Source organism: Protopterus annectens, chromosome 11.part0 (assembly GCF_019279795.1).
Source record: "Protopterus annectens isolate FY-2018-M chromosome 11.part0, PAN1.0, whole genome shotgun sequence".
Taxonomy (NCBI): Eukaryota; Metazoa; Chordata; order Ceratodontiformes; family Protopteridae; genus Protopterus; species Protopterus annectens.
In genome coordinates, this window is record NC_056745.1 from 54,056,777 (window position 1) to 54,074,783 (window position 18,007).

At 39.3% G+C, this 18,007-nt stretch overlaps 1 protein-coding gene across 1 annotated transcript in view; it reads right to left on the minus strand.

The window, feature by feature from the left end:
- Nucleotides 1-18,007, minus strand: part of THAP5 (THAP domain containing 5) — a 145,304-nt gene that overhangs the window by 23,488 nt on the left and 103,809 nt on the right. Inside the window, exon 2 of the mRNA XM_044087414.1 lies at nt 17,804-17,996. Within this exon, the coding sequence (XP_043943349.1) occupies nt 17,804-17,996 (193 nt within the window). The remainder of the gene's footprint in view (nt 1-17,803; nt 17,997-18,007) is intronic.

The window sequence follows — 18,007 nt, forward strand, 5'->3', positions numbered from 1 at the left end:
ACAATAAGCTGCAGTTTTGTTTTTAACAAAACACTTAAAGAAAAAAAAAATTTAAGGCAAAATTAGAAATGGGTAATGTAAACGGATTTAACAACTATGGTAAGAAGTTAGGGACTAGAAAGGGTGGATGTATGCAATCTAAATACAGCCACAAAGGAGAGAAGTGTTTTATTAATTTCTAACACATTTGTACTTGGGTTGAATCATAGTTTTGATTGTAACACAAAAGGTATAGTTTATTTAGCCTTTTGTGATTACTGCCATTTTTACATGGGGAAAACTGACCGCAAGTTGAAGAGAATTTACAAATACTACTACGACATTAGCGTTTGCAATTTAAACGTATTACATAAAACTGCAGTTATAATGAAGTATTTTTTGTGCTACTGCCATACCTCTCAACTGTACAGATTTTCACAGAATGTCCAGATTTTTGCCTCATTTTTGGTGTATTCCTCCTAAAATCTGTACTTTTCTGGTAAATAGCTGAAGATTAAAGTCATTAAATAATGACAATTATTTGAGTTTAAGACTCCACATCTTTCAGAAAATTCATGCTAATGCAAAACCTATTATTTTATGAACTTTCTATGTTTTGTAAGAACAATATTTAAAATATGTCCCCATTTGTCCCCCCATCATTTTAGGCTTTGTCCAGATTTTTTGCTCTTAAGAGGTTGTGAGATATGCCTACAGCAAGTCCCTGTCAATCCAAGAGGTATTCCATGGGAAAATAAATTAGAATTTTCTTAAAAGTTTTGGCAAGTTAGGCTTAATGCAAGTGAATTTCATTGGTAGGTACTAGGCTATTGGCCCTAGGGCATAATTAAGTCTTGCCAAAAAAATTCAGGGAATGAATGAGGCTGCAGCGTTTAACAGTTTGCTTAAAATGCGTGCAGCTAAATTGTAATGATATATTTTGTCAGAACTGGGTATCGTGATGTTTATTTTAAACTATTTTATATGATTTGTAAGTTATCATTGAGATGAACTGGGTTGTACTATAGTCAATACATTTACAGTGATTTTTTTCAATAATCTTCATTTTCCTTTTGAAGAAAGATAATACATATTCCAACTTTTACATAGTGGGACATACACAGATAGTATACAATACAGGATTGACAGTGACATGGAAGGCCACAAAAAAAATATTTACATTATATATAAAGGTGCTTTACAGACAGTATTATCAGATATTATAAGCAGCACATATGATACTGTACAGTCACAACCAGTATTCACTAAATGTGGGGTTGTACGTATATCCCTAGGCTGCGCTAATATGTACAATTGTGTGTTTTTGTGTTAGTTTATGCTAAGATGATGATGGCTTGTTCCCAAATTTCTAATTTTTTTTCAAGTTTTTATTTCCTTTATTAAATGACCACCTTATATGCTAGATGTTTTATGGCCATTTTTTTTAATCCCTCCCAAGTAATACTTATAGGGTCTAACCATATAAAAAAAAAAAAAAAAAAAAGAGTATGTTTGATTGGTTTTCAGTTATGTTTGATGGAGGGTTATGAAGTAGTGTAAATTCCCATGTTAGTGTTGAGTTCTTGTAACCCATTTTTTGTAACTGGATTTTTAGGGAGTTCCATAACTTATACACCCACTTACAACTCCAGAAGATGTGGATTAAATCTGCCTCTTGAAGGCAGTTTGATTTGAATGCATTAAATTTGTGAAGTATTGTAGGTGTTAAGTATGCGTTATTATTTATCATAAGTTGTGTATGTCAGTTTAAGAGGTATTGTTTTCAGAGTTAGTTTAATAGCATGCCTCATCTGTTCATCAAGAGGCTTTTAATTTCAGCCAGTAGTCAGAAAAAGGAGAGCATTTTGAGATTTAATTTCACTTATTTTATGTGCGTTAGATATAGTTTTTCTTCTAGATAAAATAACCTTCCAAAGTGAAACACAGTTATCTATTTCTCTATTCTATAGGCTGCTATTTTGAAGGTAACTGGAACAAAGTAATTTGTCTTAGTAGGATTGTGTACGATTTAGGCAAGTTAAGTTTATTTCTCATTTCTTGGATTGTACAGTTGTGATAAGGGTAGATGTCTTGTATACTTTTGTCTTTTAATAAAGGAAAAGTGCTAAAATCTAACATTGTGTTAATTTTCAAATCTGGGTTTTTATTTAAAGGTTGCAGAATTTCCATCGCCGACCTGAGATTTAAGGAAGAAAAAAGGTTTTGTGTTATGTTAATAGAGAAATTTAAAGGTTCCATAATATTGTAAACTTGTATTTCTTTTATGTTTAGAAAGGGGAGAGCTTTGGGATTAATGCCTAGTGCTTTTGTAATGTCTTTCGGCTTTTCCAGGTTAGGGGTCGCCACAGTGGAACTCCGGTCCGCTAATGATTGACAGTGGATTTTTACGGTGCAGAATTGCCAGTCCAACACCCAACCTTCAAAGAAGGCACACCCATTCACGCATGCACCTACCTGCATGTCTTATAAGTCACTCGACTGCGGGGAGGACATGCAGACTCCACATAGAAGGCGCTCCAGTTGAGAATCCAATGGGAGAACCTCTTGCTGTGAGGTGGCAACGCTAACCGCTGCACCTTTAGTGTACCTGAATTATATTGTTATCCAGTGAGGAGGCCAAGTGTTGGTGTCGGGTTGTGTTCAGCTATTCTCAGTATTATATTGGTATTAATACTGGAATAGTAGAGTTTTTAATTCCAGAAGATTCAACCCTCCTTTGATATGGGAAGGGATAATTTTTTTATATGAAATTCTTTTTTTTTTTTTGGTTCCCATATAAATTTAGCCAGAAAGGTATGTAATTGGCTGAAGAATTGGTGTACAATTATTTGTGATGGCATGAATACGTATGCTATTCTGGGAAGTATGTTCATTTTAATTATTAATATCTTGGACAGGAAAGGTAGGTTAAAGGCTATTCCAGCTTTTACAATCTTGCATTATATTTTGCCATTTATGTACTACTCTGGAAAAAAAAAAGTAATTCCCAGATATTTCATTTCTTGTTTTTATTGTATCAAAGAATGGAAACAGTGAAATAAACTTGGAGGTCTTAAAGGAAAGATACAGGTTTTATTAAAGTTTAATTTATAGATGGACATGAGCGAGAATTGTTCAATTGCTTTTATTATTTTGGTTATATCTGAGCTTAGAGTAGTGAAATATATGTTTAGGTCATTAGCTAAGGCTGCAAGAAAGACTTTAAAATTGAATAATGTTGGGGGATTATAGTATATATTTTGTTTAATGTGTAGAAAAAAAGGGTTCATGGTATAGGTTAAACAGCAAAGACGATAGTGGGCATCCTTGTCTCGTTCTGTTTTTTTTATCATGATTCTATTTGATAAGGTTTTATTAAATGTATAAGGTTGTACATTTACAGTGATTTTATTGATTGACAACACACAAGCCTAATGTGATATAAAGTGTTTTTAAATGGTTGTCAGTTCTGATGAAGTCCTACTATGTGGAAAGATGAAAGCACTTAACTCTTTTTTGAATACATTTTCAGTTCTTTTGATTCCTAATTTTATAATCTTTGCATGGACTCCAAGCCAGGTCTTTTGGAGTTTTTAGTTGTTAGTTCTGAGGCTTGGCTCTCATTGTTTGGGTTTTTAATTCTATATATTAGATGTATAAACATTTTTATGCATATACATACACACGTCAAATGTATTTACACACTTGCACAGGTCTCTCTTTCTAAATTATAATTGTATAAATGGAACATTTTTTATACCTCTACATTTATTAGTAACTTTGTTCAGCAGGTAGTAGAAAACCAGTCTGGATGCCAACAGATTTCAAAACCCATGTTAATGTACAGGGACAAAAAATAGTGTTTCTCTATCTTGGGGAACAAAACAAATCAGTAAAATGGTGATTATCTGAAATTCTGTAACTCATTAGTATACTGAAACTGAATGACTGAAAATGTATACTTTGTTCAATACTGATATTTCTCAAAATACTCCCTTTTTCTGAGGCATAGAGATCTCAGGGTGTTTTGGGGAGTGCTTGCCTGTCCCTTCATGGGGTGCAGGTGGGTTTAAAACACCTGAAAAAAAGAAATTCAGAAAAGAAAAGAAAAGCAATACAAGATGCATTCACTGCACTGCTCCTGCTCTGTCCATATTTTTTTTGGGGGGGGGCATTTCTTGGCTCACTATTACTAGTCTCAGCATTTTAACAGGGAGATAAACATACCATGACATGTTCTCCTAGAAGTAAGCGGGGGGAGGGGGGGTAATTTTTTGGCTCACTATTTCTAGTCTCAGCATTTTAACAGGTTGATAAACATACCATGACATATTCTCCCAGATGTAAGCAGTCCAAGCAGGGAATGCAGAAACTTTCATACTCAGGCTACTGCTTTCTGACACACACTTGTATTGCTTCCCAAAAACAGACCAACACTTACAGAAAGTGCTGTCCATTCTAGTCCTCCAAACTTTCATCTGAATTTTATTACACAGATTGATTCGCTTTCCTCACCTAGCTTCTCACACACTTCTTCCAACACAAAGTCCAGTTAACAGGGTTCCTTCTTAGTCCCTGGACACTCTTGATGCTCTCCTTCCGGAATCTGGCATTCTGTAGCAGTACTAATAATTTTGTACTCTGAATTCAGCTAGCTCTCCTTCCGGAATCTGGCATTCTGTAGCAGTACTAATAATTTTGTACTCTGAATTCAGCTAGCTCCACCCTATTTTCCACAGAACTATTCCTCCCTGTTTAGGGGAAAAAGCTAGCCCCACCCTATTTTCCGATCTCTTCCACCCTGCTCAGGGAAAATCCTATAGTTTTCATCACAGACTTTCCCTCTCTTAGAGGCAACTCCAGTTCTAGTGCAACCCCCAGTGTATGTATGTGGTATATCTGTTCTTCTGTCGTCTTTTCAGGTTGCCTCAAATATATTTCACTCACTTATTAAAAACGTGTCCACACCACTTTCAGAGGAACTTTTACTTTGGTCAGTGCTTACTGCCAATAACATTTTAATCAGCTTTAAAGCTCTCCGAGCCATGCATGTCTATTGTATATGCTTTAATGCATTTCTATTATATGCTCTCTTCACGAGCTGCATTACTGCTTTTAACCTCTCCTTCAGGTCTGTAAAATGGTCGCTCACATTTTTTAAAGGTGGCATTTTCCTCCTTCATTTTAGCTAGCAAGTCTTGGGGACAGCTACTGTACGTCGATTCAAATGGAGTCAATCTCCTGCTGAGAGTGGAGGTGCCTTCCTCAAGGAAGACAGGAGATAAAGGGAGCAATTAGTCCCAAATTTTTCTGTCCCGGTATATGGCATTTATTAACATTGGTATTAATACTTCTAAAGCATTCAACTAACCAATTGTTTCTGGATGGTACACAGATGCCCTCAACTGGAGTGCAAATATTGTACTCTAACCGTCAACATTCCTTGGCCCATTAGAATCTCCAGAAGAAATTCTCAACTCTGGAAAACAAAAAAACTTAGTTCTTCAGTTACCCACTTGGCATTAATCCACTGCAAGAGTACTGCCACAGGAAATGTTGTCACATAATTGTGTATAACAAGTACAGTACAATTGAGTGGTTAACTTACCATAATAGTAGATACTGGCTAAGGCTCTTGCCACCCCATAGTGTCTTTTTTCAGGCAAGGTTCAAATGCTAAATTCACCTCTGTAACAGGTACAAGCAAACAAACTCTGAGGGTAATGCTACAAGTCTAAACCTCAAAATCCAATCACTCGAGGCACTCCTTAAAATAGAGAACATAGACATCTGTGCAGTGACAGAAACCTGGTTCAAGGCTCCAGAGAGTACCCATGCATTACCACGCTATAATTCATACCACATCTTTCAGCCACCTAACCTGGACCGAAACACTAAATGCGGAGGTGTGTCCATATGCATCAAGGATATCCACAAATCCAGGCTAGTTGCGCAACATAATGCGTCCGAAATCAGCGAAGTGCAACTAACACTGGGCAAGACTGCAATCCAGGTGGTAGCTTGCCCACCATGTCACAGGATTCCCACTCTTCATTTCTTACAATACTGGAAAATATTAAAGGTACAACCCAACGATACTGGAAAATATTAAAGGTACAACCCAATACCTTAATTATGTGCAATTTCACCCCACCATTATATCAACTCATTCGCTCAATGTTTTCTGGAATTCATAAATTCTAATGCCTTGGATCAGCTTGTCCGCACACCCACCAGGGGCAGCAATATCCTGGATCTGGTCATTACCAATATGGGTAACCGGTGTTCCTTGCCAGAGGTCAACTCCTCACTGGTCAGATCTGACCACAAGCTAATCACTCTAGACATCCATATCCCACCCCCACCCCCCATTAAGGAAACCACCATCAAAAACTACTCCAAAGCCAACTTCATGCTTCTTATGACAGAAGTGGCTAGCTTCACGACACCCCATGCAGACAGAAAATAGAGGTATGACTGCTGAATCTTACACAAATGCACTGTATAAGCACATACATGAGTGCATGGATCGTGCCATCCTCAACAGAACCAAGATGCTATCCTCCAAAAAAGGAAGCCAATCTGGTGATCCCCTGCCATAAACAAACTCTACAACAGAAGGAAGAAGCTGTTGCAAAAAAAAAAAAAAAATCCCAAGATTGGAGGAACTCCCTGGTCAGCCTCAGCAAGAAGCTGAGATCTCTCAAAAATTGCCACCGATTCCAAAGATAACCACTAAGCATTATACAGCTATGTCAAGAATCTCAATGGCAACACTCAGATCTGCTCTGAGCTACAGCACAATGGCACTAAATATACTGAACCAACTGATATTGCATCCTGGCAGATAGGTTCAGTGCTAACTTTACCCCCCTCTCACCCTCCAAAGGGCCCATCTTAATACCGGAAGAATGCAAAGCCCCTGTAATCACGGATGAACAAGTAAAGACCGCACTCTTCAAAGCCAAGAACACAGCATCCATAGAATCCGACAACATCCCACTACAGAATGAACTGGCTCCCCACCCAAGTACCATGTTCAATCATAGCCTCACCTCAGGCTATGTGCCTACTGAATGGGGCACAGCGACCGTTACCCACTCCACCAAGGGGGGTGCCACCACAGACCCCAGAAACTACTATTAGCCTGACAAGCCTGGTCTGCAAGGCCATGAAATGTATCATCTTTGTTTAGACATAGGTAATCTCCAAACCCTGGACCTCACTCAGTTTGGGTTTGTAAAAGGTAGATCATGTCTACTAAACCTGATTGACTTCTTTGAAGTCACTAGAGCCATAGACAAGGGCAAGGTAGTGCACACAGCCTATCTTGACCTCGCCAAGGCTTTCGATACCATCCCCCACTCTGGAATTATAGATAAACTCACTAAACTGGGCATAAATCCCTAGGTCACAAAATGGGTGGCCAACTGGCTCACTGACAGAACCCACACAGTAAAAGTAGCAGACTCCAAGTCTGACTTCAGACCAGTGACAAGTGGAGTACCACAGAGTTCGGTCGTGGGTCCTCTCTTGTTCAGCAACTACTTCTCTGAAGTGCAGGCCAACACAGAAAGTCTTTGGCTAACAAAATTCGCAGATGACTGCAAACTGGGAGCCATAATAGAATCACCTAATGATGTAGACATTCTACAAAAGGGCCTCACAGAGACAGATGCTTGGTGTCAAAGTCACAGCCTCAAGCTCAATGCCAAGAAGTGCATTGTCATTCCCTTTGGGAAAAACTCTGTACCCATGAACTACCACAGGCGGTAGCTCACTAAACACTGAAAGTGTTATGAGACCTCGGGACACAGGTGGACAGTTGTCTCTCCTTTGATAACCACATTGCCATAGTAGTCAGGAAATCCTTCTACGTGGCACACCTCATCACAAAAGGGTTCTCCTCTAGAAAAAAGGTCATTGTTCCTCTCTACTCACCCCTCATCAGACCCCATTACAGAGTACAATGCCCTGTTTGGCATGCATCTCACAAGACACCAACAATAATTGGAAAGGCCACAGAAATACCTCAATAAGAGGATTACCGGCCTCAAACAGATGCCATACGCAGACAGTTTAAAAAAACTCCATCTCTACTCAGTCGCAGATCACCTGATCTCTGCTTAACATACAAAGCCATGTCAAACCCAGAGCTGTTGGATATGCTACACTTAGAAATCCCAATCTCTCTAAACCACACGTTCCAGGGACCTAAATCGAACATGCTGGAGGGATAGATTCCTGTCACAGAGACTTCCCATATTCTGGAACAAACTACCCATTCATGTCAAGCAAAGCTCCTCAATGGCCCTCTAAGAAAAATCTTGACGACCGGATAGGAAATAGTAAATTCACCTCAGGGATCACTTCTGTGGCACTGCTTGAAAGGGGCACAGGAAAATAAATTTTCTTGGGTGGCAAAAGCCAGGGAACCTTTTTGGATAGGCTTACATAGGCCCCAGGGCCGATAGGTTCATAGGTAGGTACTAAGCTATGTTCAAAATGATCACAGTTACAGTATTCCTTCTATCCCAGTCTGTGTAAAGGTCCCATCTGGCTGGCCAGCCTTCCAAGGCTCAGTGTCCTCCCCCTACTAGGTGCACACCTGCCCTACAGGATCCTTCTCCTACTAGGTGCACATCTACCCTACAGGATCCTTCTCCTAGGTGCACATCTGCCCCACAGGATCCTTCTAGTAGGTGCACATCTGCCCTATAGGATCCTTCTCCTAGTAGGTGCACATCTGCCCCACAGGATCCTACTAGGTGCACATCTGCCCTACAGGATCCTTCTCCTAGGTGCACATCTGCCCCACAGGATCCTTCTCCTACTAGGTGCACATCTTCCCTACAGGATCCTTCTCCTCCTAGATGTACATCTGCCTTAGGCACATGTCAGCATGATGGCGGAGTGTATGGCTGCTCCGATTCACATTATAAATAAAATACAAACTTCCAAGAGCACTGAGAGAGAGAACCCAGATAAAATTTAATGCAGGGTGAAATTTTTTATGGAATATCTTCCCCCATCCAAGACAAAACTGGAGAGAGTAACTCACTAGGTGGAACAGAGGGATGGTATTTGTACTAAAACAGTGATCTAGTCGAAAATAGATCATCAAGCTACCTAAACAACCGACACATTCTTCATTACATCACTGTTGCAGTATTCCTTATATCTGGAAAGGCTCCCATAGCTTAGATTAGGTGGAAGAAAGAAAAACTCCCAAGTTTAAGATGCCATGAAGGACAGCTGTAGCAAATCCAATTCTTGTTCTAGACTGGACATGGTTCACCTATACATTTGGAGTTACTGGACTTACTGATCGCAAAGGACTGGAGGTGATGCTCATAGACATTAAAGACAATGAGCGCCAGACGTACACGTTAGAAAATGACATTAAAATGCTCAATGATAGTATTTTAAAGGATCTTTTGTTTGAGCAGGTGTCAGAAAAATAAGATTTTCTGACATCAAAATGTTTGCGGACAATAATTGCAAGAGAAAGTTGAATAAGTTAGAGACAGGCAGGATTTTTTTTTTTTTTTTATTTAAGAGCAAACCCCGACCCCCCTCTCATTAAATGTTTATAGTAATGAAAGTTAACACAGAAGGCTATGCTGAGAATAATGTCAGCTTCAATGAAAATACAAGAATGGTGGATGACTGATGAATATTTTTTTTTAGAAGAGGAACCCCCCCCCCCCCCCGACGCTGGGAGCGTCTGATGAACAGACAGCATCAAGAGCAATGTGGTCATTCCTCTCAGGGGCACTCAGGGTCACTCAATGAGGGGGAGAAATTGGGGGGGGGGGGCGTTGATGCACTTTGACAATGTTACACTGTCTTTTAATACATCACTGTTGCAGTATTCCTTATATCTGGAAAGACTCCCAGAGCTTAGATTAACTACTGAATGAAAAAGCAGTATCACAGCAATTTTGACAATGTGAACACTTCAATCAATAAATGTTGCTGGATCTGGTATCAATGAAAATGTTTTGAATGGACCTATTTTGAGATGTAAAACTGGCAATAATTATAATTTAAGTGATTTCACTTAAACAGTTGAACATACCACAGTATTAGGAAAAGGCTTTGTGTGCCTGTATTTAGAACAGACATTGCAAAATTACTTGTTAATTCAAGACTTTTTGTGTGTCAGTTGAACTTAAGATTATTCTTTTCTCATAAAAATCAAGGTTCAATTAGTGAACCATTTAAATTAAAATGCAGAAGTACTTTTCTACCTCCCAGCAACCAGATGGTATACTGTTTGTCGAGAATGACTTTACAGAAATTATAAAGAACAGCAGATTTAGATGTTCATTCTGTTCTGGCTGTGACAGCATCCCTAGCACATTTCCTCAGTGGCTCAAGGGAGAATATCCTTCAGAACAGTGGACCCAAAAGAGGCCCTGTTCCTGGACGCCAAATCCACTTTGTAATTAATGATAAAGGTATGAGGCCTTGCCCATGTTGCTGCAGCACAAATGGTCATCAATTGGTAGTCTCACCCGAAAGGCAGAAGAGGTTGCTACGGCTTTTGTAGAATGACCTTTTACATTGTCAGGGAGTTCTTTGTTTTGAGATTTGTAAGTAAAGGTAATACAATTTGACAGCCATTTTGAAAGTGCAACTTTTGATATAGGAGCACCTTTCTTGTAGTCTTAAGACGATACAAATAATTGGTCAGATTTTCTGAAGTCCTTTGTTGTATGTAGGTAGAAACACAATTGTCTATATACAGATCAAGTTGGTGTAACATACATTCTGCCATAGTTAGGGAAAAAAAATGGTAAGTCTATGGATTGGTTCAAACTAGATTCTGAACATACGTTGAGTAGATAGGATAGGTTTTTTTCATAGGGATACTCTTATCTTTGTGAAAACGTATGTAGGGGGGCTTTATAGACAATGCTTGAAGCTCTGAAACTACACCAAAAGTGATGGCTATCAAAAGGATTGTATTCAAAGTTAAAAACTTGAAATCATATGATGATGCAGGTTCAAAAGGGGGAAGAATCAAATGGGATAAGACAAAGTTCAGTTCCCATGGTGCTACAGGAGCTTTAATTGGTGGTCTTAATAAAACACTGCCCTTAAGAAAAGCCTTGCAAAGTCTGTGGGGCATCACATTAGGCCCCGATTCAACCATATGAAAATTAGATATCACTTCTAACTGAACTGGAAATAGTAGATGGAGCTGCGCCTTCATTAAATAGCTTTGTCAAGAATTCAAGAATGGAAGGTAGAGAGGCAGAGAAGGGGTCAATGTGGTTATTTCAAGGCCCAAGAAGAAAATCTCTTCCATTTGTTCATATACAACTGTCACTGAAGCCTTACGAGACTAAATCAAGATATGTTTGACTGATGGAGAAAGGCTAGGGACCTGGCTATGTTTGGAATCGGAGCAGCCAAGCTGTCAGAAATGTGCTAGGGACACTGTCCAGCCAGAACAGAACGAAAGCGAGAAAGGATAACATCACATAAAGAAGTTATGTACGCACCATAACGTTCCATGTGTGTTGTCCATCTCGCTTTCACTCTTACATCCCACCCTTTGGCTCCTTGAGGACAGAGCAGTTAAAATTGGAAATAAAGGTTCTCCAACCTTCAATGCTCTATTAAGTTTAATAGTCCTATTGCCACTTATTGGGCAGCCACGGTGGTGCAGCGGTTAAGCTTTGCCGCCTCACAGCAAGAGGTTCTCCTGTTCGATCCTCGGCTGGGGTGCCTTCTGTGCGGAGTCTACATGTCCTCCCTGTGGTCGCGTGGATTTCCTCCGGGTGCTCCGGTTTCCTCCCACATCCCAAAGACATGTTGTAGGTGGATTGGACACTCGAAATTGGCCCTAGGTGCGAGTGCGTGCATGTGTGTGCCTTCTGTGGAAGGTTGGGCGCCAGGGTTGGCAACTTGACATCATAAAACTCCACTGCCAATCATGAGCGGACAGGTGATCCGCTGTGGCGACCCCTAACCGGGAAAAAAGCTAAAAGAAGAAGAATCTTACTGAAGAAGAGAGTTTGGCATTGAAAGAATTATCAGCCAATAGGAACTGCAGGGTGATGAAGCCAGACAAGGGGGGGGGGGCATCGTGATTATGAAGCAGATTGATTATGTATGAAAAATGTATCTTTTGCTGAACAATGAAGAAAATTATGAAGGGGCATCTTTAAATGAGATACACAGGGCATATTCCAAAACTGACCTGTTATTTGACGCCCTCATGCAAGATGCACTTACCCCTTGAGGAATATGATTTTTTGAAAGTGGATTTACCTAGTATTCCAATTATATTCGGAATACCTAAGATACATAAGAATGTTAGTGACCATTCAGGACTATTGTTGCAGCTCAGAATTCCAAAACTGAACCACTAACAGCCTTTATTGATCATTTCTGCAAAACTGTGATGGGTAGTTTTAGATATGTTTTGCGAGATTCTTGGCATTGCCCAGAATTGTTAACAGAGGTGAACACAGAAAAAGATAATTGGTTTCTGGCTATTGATGTAGTGAGTTTATTCCCAGTGATCCCCCACAACATTGGTTTGGAATATTTTATGGAGTGCATGACAAACAGTGGGATAATTAACCAAACAAAGTTCAACTTACTGACAAAATTGTTAGGAAATAGTGCTCAAGAATAACTATTTTCGAGGGGGAATACTTTCGCCAAAAGACAGATGTGGCGATGGGGGCAAAATGCACACCAGTGTTTGTAAATTTATTTTGGCCGAATGGGAAAGGATTTTTTTCATAACCCTTCACGTCCAAAATCAAAAAGTGTATTATAGATTTTTGGACATACTTGTGGTTTGGAAAGGTACACAAGAAGTTGTGGAATTCCTAGACTAAACGAATGAAGTGTCTAGTTATTTGAAATTTACTTATAGGGTTCATGCCCATAAAATAGATTTCCTTGATATTCTTATTAACTAAAGGCAACAACTCAGGGGAATTAATTTCAGACATAATTTAGAAAGGAAATGTATAGTAATACACATTATGACAGTTGCCACTCGGAACATAAACGTAAGAGCATAGTGAAGGGTCAAGATGGTTCGACTATCCAGATTGGCGAGTTGTGATTTAGATTTTGGCAAGGAACCTTTAGAAACTTATACGAATATTTACGGAAAGAGAGGATACCCTACTAAGCTCTTGCTTGACACTCAAAAGGTGTCATTAGAAAATCGGACCACTAAATTTAGGCCTATTCTGAAGATTAGTTTGGATAATTCCGGGGACGATTGTGTTGGTAGAACAAATATGGATACGAACTTGCAAGATACAAATAAGTTTGATGCTATGGTTGTTCCATACAGTCATGATGTCCTGATCCAAGATGAATCAGGAGAGCTTGGAAAAGTGTATTTGATGCTGACCTTCACAATAGACTTGGCCTTGAGCCCAAAGTAGTTTATAGCAGGGGCAGGAATATCAAACAGATTTTAGAAAAGGACACTGGTATGACTAGGAATGTGTTCGTATCCAAGATGCACAAGTGTGGAAGCTGTTAAATAAGCAGGTTCTTCAATGACTGACCACATGTTCAGGTAGATTCTTACGATAAGACTTTGAGGTGTCCAGGGCGCCGCAACTGTAACACCAAATTAGTGGTATACCTGGTTACATGCACATCATGCCCACATTTTATGTGGGGAAGACAGTTAGGAGGTTGCATATGAGAATTATGGAGCACAATAGAGACATTGGAAATGCAAAAACTAGTGCTTTATACACACACAGTCTTGTTTGTGCTAATTTCAAAAAGTTTATTTTCTTTGTAATAGAGTACACATCGATGCCAGGGGAGGTGACCAGGATTTCTGTTTGCAGGCAAAGGAAATAGAATGGCAACCAAGGCTAAATGTCAAGGTTAAACCAGGCATTAGTGTGTCCATTTCCATGGTTGGTGTTATGGTGTTATTAAAATGAGGGCCCAATGTGCATAGGTGTGTATAAGTGTGTTTTAGCACACTTAAAAGTGTTTGCAAAATATTTGAAAGACAACAAAAAAATATATATTTTTGAAATGGGTATACGATACATGCCATGTATTTTAACATTAGCTGAAAAATGCATTTTAATTCACAAGTGTCTTAGCAGTAAGAATTGTGGTCTTTAGGGTATTATGTTTGTATATAAATAGTAGCTAATTTGGGTCTATATTATATATTCGACGCTTCAAAATTTCGAACCTCATGTTTGACAACAGATGAGCAAAACATGAAACCTCGAAGTAAAAAAATACGCTCTGAGCAGGGGACAAGCCTCCCTGCACCCCCACACCCCCCTACTTAAATATACCAACTCAGAGACCGTACTTCAGTGCAGAAATTGGAAATGTTCCCATTCTCAGTGTAAGGAGTAGTTGCCTTTCACCTTTGAACTTCTCAAAGTTCGATCATATGGTGTCAACCACATGACATTCGAACTTTGAAACCTTCGACAATTTAATAGGGACCCGCTAATTTTACTTTATTCAAAGTATTTTTGTGTATTTTAACAGTATTTTTACAAAAAACTTTCTATGCTAAGGATTTAAATACTAGTGTCTTTTTTACATGTCAAACTAGCAGGATATGATGTCAGTACTTGGTTTCTTATTTAAATGCATTTTGAGCTCCACCAGTAGGACTTTGATGATGCCTGACTGTTAGCAGGCGAAAGCGCTCAGTCTGAGGTGCTTTGTGTATGTTAAATTTTGTGCGTGTGTGTTATTAAAGGACCATTTTGTCTAGCTACATGCTGGTTTGGATTTCTTATTTCATCTCTGCTACAAAGATATCTTGGACCTGAAGCACCAAGGGAACAGCCACAGGCTTAGGAACATCTACCATCTCCATATTTTGGAGTGCAAATATTTTTCTCACTTCCAATCTAAAATATTCTTTCATCTTAGAAACTGTCTCACCAGAAGAACATTCCTTGTTTGGAGAGTCCTAGGAAAGAGTGTACTCCACTTCTGATGCAAAGTCAAAAGAACTGATCCAGAAGGCACATTCCAAACCTTCTTCAAAATGATCCTCTTCTTCCAAAGAAGAATTGCCCGTTTTTTATAAGTAGGAAGAGAAAGCAGAGTAGTTTGTCTTGGTTGTAGCCTTTAATAGTCCTTAGGCTAATGCAAACCAGTAATTTTAAGACGTCTGAGGCATAGTTTTCTCAGGGAAAACCTTCGTGAGTAGAAAGAGGGGGTTTCAGGTTTTGAATTCCAATGCTTTTTTTATGTGGGACACCCACCTGTGGCATTTGTGATGAGGGTCAGTCTACCATTCCAGAACCTTCTATCTCTTCTCTGATGAGAACCTGGTGAGCAGCCGCTTCATCCTCTAATAAAGGACTCTAGGTTGCACAGAAGTCTTTTTAGATGACCAACACGAGAAGAGACAGAAGAATGGTCACTAGCAGTGGACGTGATTCATCCCTGGTCATAACAGCCTCCATAGTGACAATATTAGAAGGCCTGGGATATGGTGACAGATGGTGTTGGGATGACAACAGAACCTTAGTGGACTGCCATATCTGACAAAGATGATGTGGAGGTCTTACCTGAACATTCAGCTTCTTTTGGTACCTTTTCAGCTGGACTCTCTCTAGCAGGAGGATTACATGCCGAATCCAAAGAAAAAGGGGATGTGGAGATAGCTGCACAAACCAACAGTGTCTAGGGTCTTGCTCTCAAGATATCTGTCAAGGGTGACAAGGTGGCTCCATTGGGTTTTAGGAGCTAAGCCCTAATCTGGCAGGTCTAAACTACTGTGATAGCTGCAACAAATACTGTCTAATACAGTTGTGCTTTCTTTTTCTAAAAAGAAGTAAAACCCACAAAAATCAATAGTAAAAGAAGCACCCTACCAGACCTTCACAAACAGTAACTAACAGGACAGAAAAAAAAAAAAAAAAAAAACCGTTGATGCTGATGGATGTCTGCATATATGAATGTGGCACTAAAGTTGTGAAAATGGCACAGATGTACATACCTTCTCAATCAGTATGCGTCTAAGGAGGACATATGTCTCTCACTGGAACGATCCTGAGGGGCTGGAAACTGAGGGGATTGTCCCAAATATTAAGAATGTTGCAACAGTGATCTTTTAAAGAATTTTATACCGCATAGCTGGTACATATTTCTTTTAAACATTTGCACAGCCACCTCACATTATTACTAATCTGCCATTCATGTCAACAAGACTTACAAGTTTCCAATTCTTATTCACTTAAGTTAAAAATGCTTCCTTCACTTTCCACTATACAATATTAAAAATTTAGAAGACTGTCAGTCTGAGAGTTTTATGCGCAAGTGTTTCTAAGGCGTTACTAAAGAAAAAAAGTGAATGATTAATGTGATTTTCAAAATGTATCCGCATTAATGTTTTTAGGCTACGGAACCAGTTTTCTTTATGCTTTGTAAGCCTTTTACCAAAGCACACATTTTCTCTTTTTACTAGGTTTCGGATTCTTGACTCTTTAGATCTTGCTTTCTTAGCCTCCTTTTTTTGTTTCTAATGTTTGTAACTGTAAATAAATGGACTTCAAGGCTTTTAGTACCCTTAACAGTAAGAGTCCAGCAGCATAGTACAGAACCTCAGTGTCAGAAAACGCACAGCAAAACAGGTTTAGTGGTAGTCCAGCTTTCACAAGCACACACATTCACAAACCAACTATTATGCACAAGTGAGTACCAGAATTACCACTCCCACATACTCGTAGTATGCACAAGTGAGCACCAGTATTACTATTCCCACATACTCACAGTATGCACACGTGAGCACCAGTATTACTATTCCCGCATACTCACAGTATGCACACGTGAGCACCAGTATTACTATTCCCGCATACTCACAGTATGCACACGTGAGCACCAGTATTACTATTCCCGCATACTCACAGTATGCACACGTGAGCACCAGTATTACTATTCCCGCATACTCACAGTATGCACACGTGAGCACCAGTATTACTATTCCCACATACTCACAGTATGCACACGTGAGCACCAGTATTACTATTCCCACATACTCACACAGTATGCACACGTGAGCACCAGGAGGGCTATTCCCACATACTCACAGTATGCACACGTGAGCACCAGTATTACTATTCCCACATACTTGCACAGTATAAAAACATATTACCCACATATTACCCAGAAAATTACACCAAATGATCAATGAACCAAATGGAAAAAAAAATAATTCGACTGGTTAACAGTTCAGAAGTGGAGAAAAGTTTAGAAATGGAGAAAACCTGTGGTATTATATAGCTTGCCTGTCAAATAATGTCAGAGGAGTAACAGCAAAAAGATACAGCCCTCACACACAGGCATCTAATGACTTCAGAAACAAAGACAGATAATCAAAAGTGGATGATGGTGGGTTGCAGTCCAGAGTTCCTCCCAAATAAGTTTGTAAGAAAACATAATTCTACTTGCATCTAGTAATTAAAACACTAAATTTCTTTAGGAGAAAATATGTCCCACTCCAAGTACTGATGATTACGCCCCAAAATGATCCCAAGTTTCCTGTATCCTTTTGTATAAGGCCAAAATACACATGCATGTGGACAAGGTAACTACCTTATGTACACAGACACCTCTCCATGTTTTAATTGTGCGCCTACTACAACTAAGTTTTAGCCTGTGTGACTGACTAAGCAAACCAACTCTGTAAAAATCAGTGCGTTCCTTACTACAATTTAACTATGTAATCAAGTCAGACAAAAATCAAACTCTGAAAGAGATAACATGGGATGAATACCAGTTCAGGCAACTAATGTTTTTCACAAGTTCCAAAAGTTGAAGTGGATGGCAGTACCTGAATAATACCGGCAGTGGAAAAAATAGTTGGCACAGCAGTATGTTTCAAGTATCGAATCCCCCAACGCACGTCAAAACAATCAGGAGTAAAATGGTCACTGCATAAAAACTGGTGCTTGGTAGGAACCCACTGTTCTCTCTTCATATTGAGAAGCCATTGTCGAAGCCTTTCTTTATTCCGCAGGGGAAACCTTAAAATATT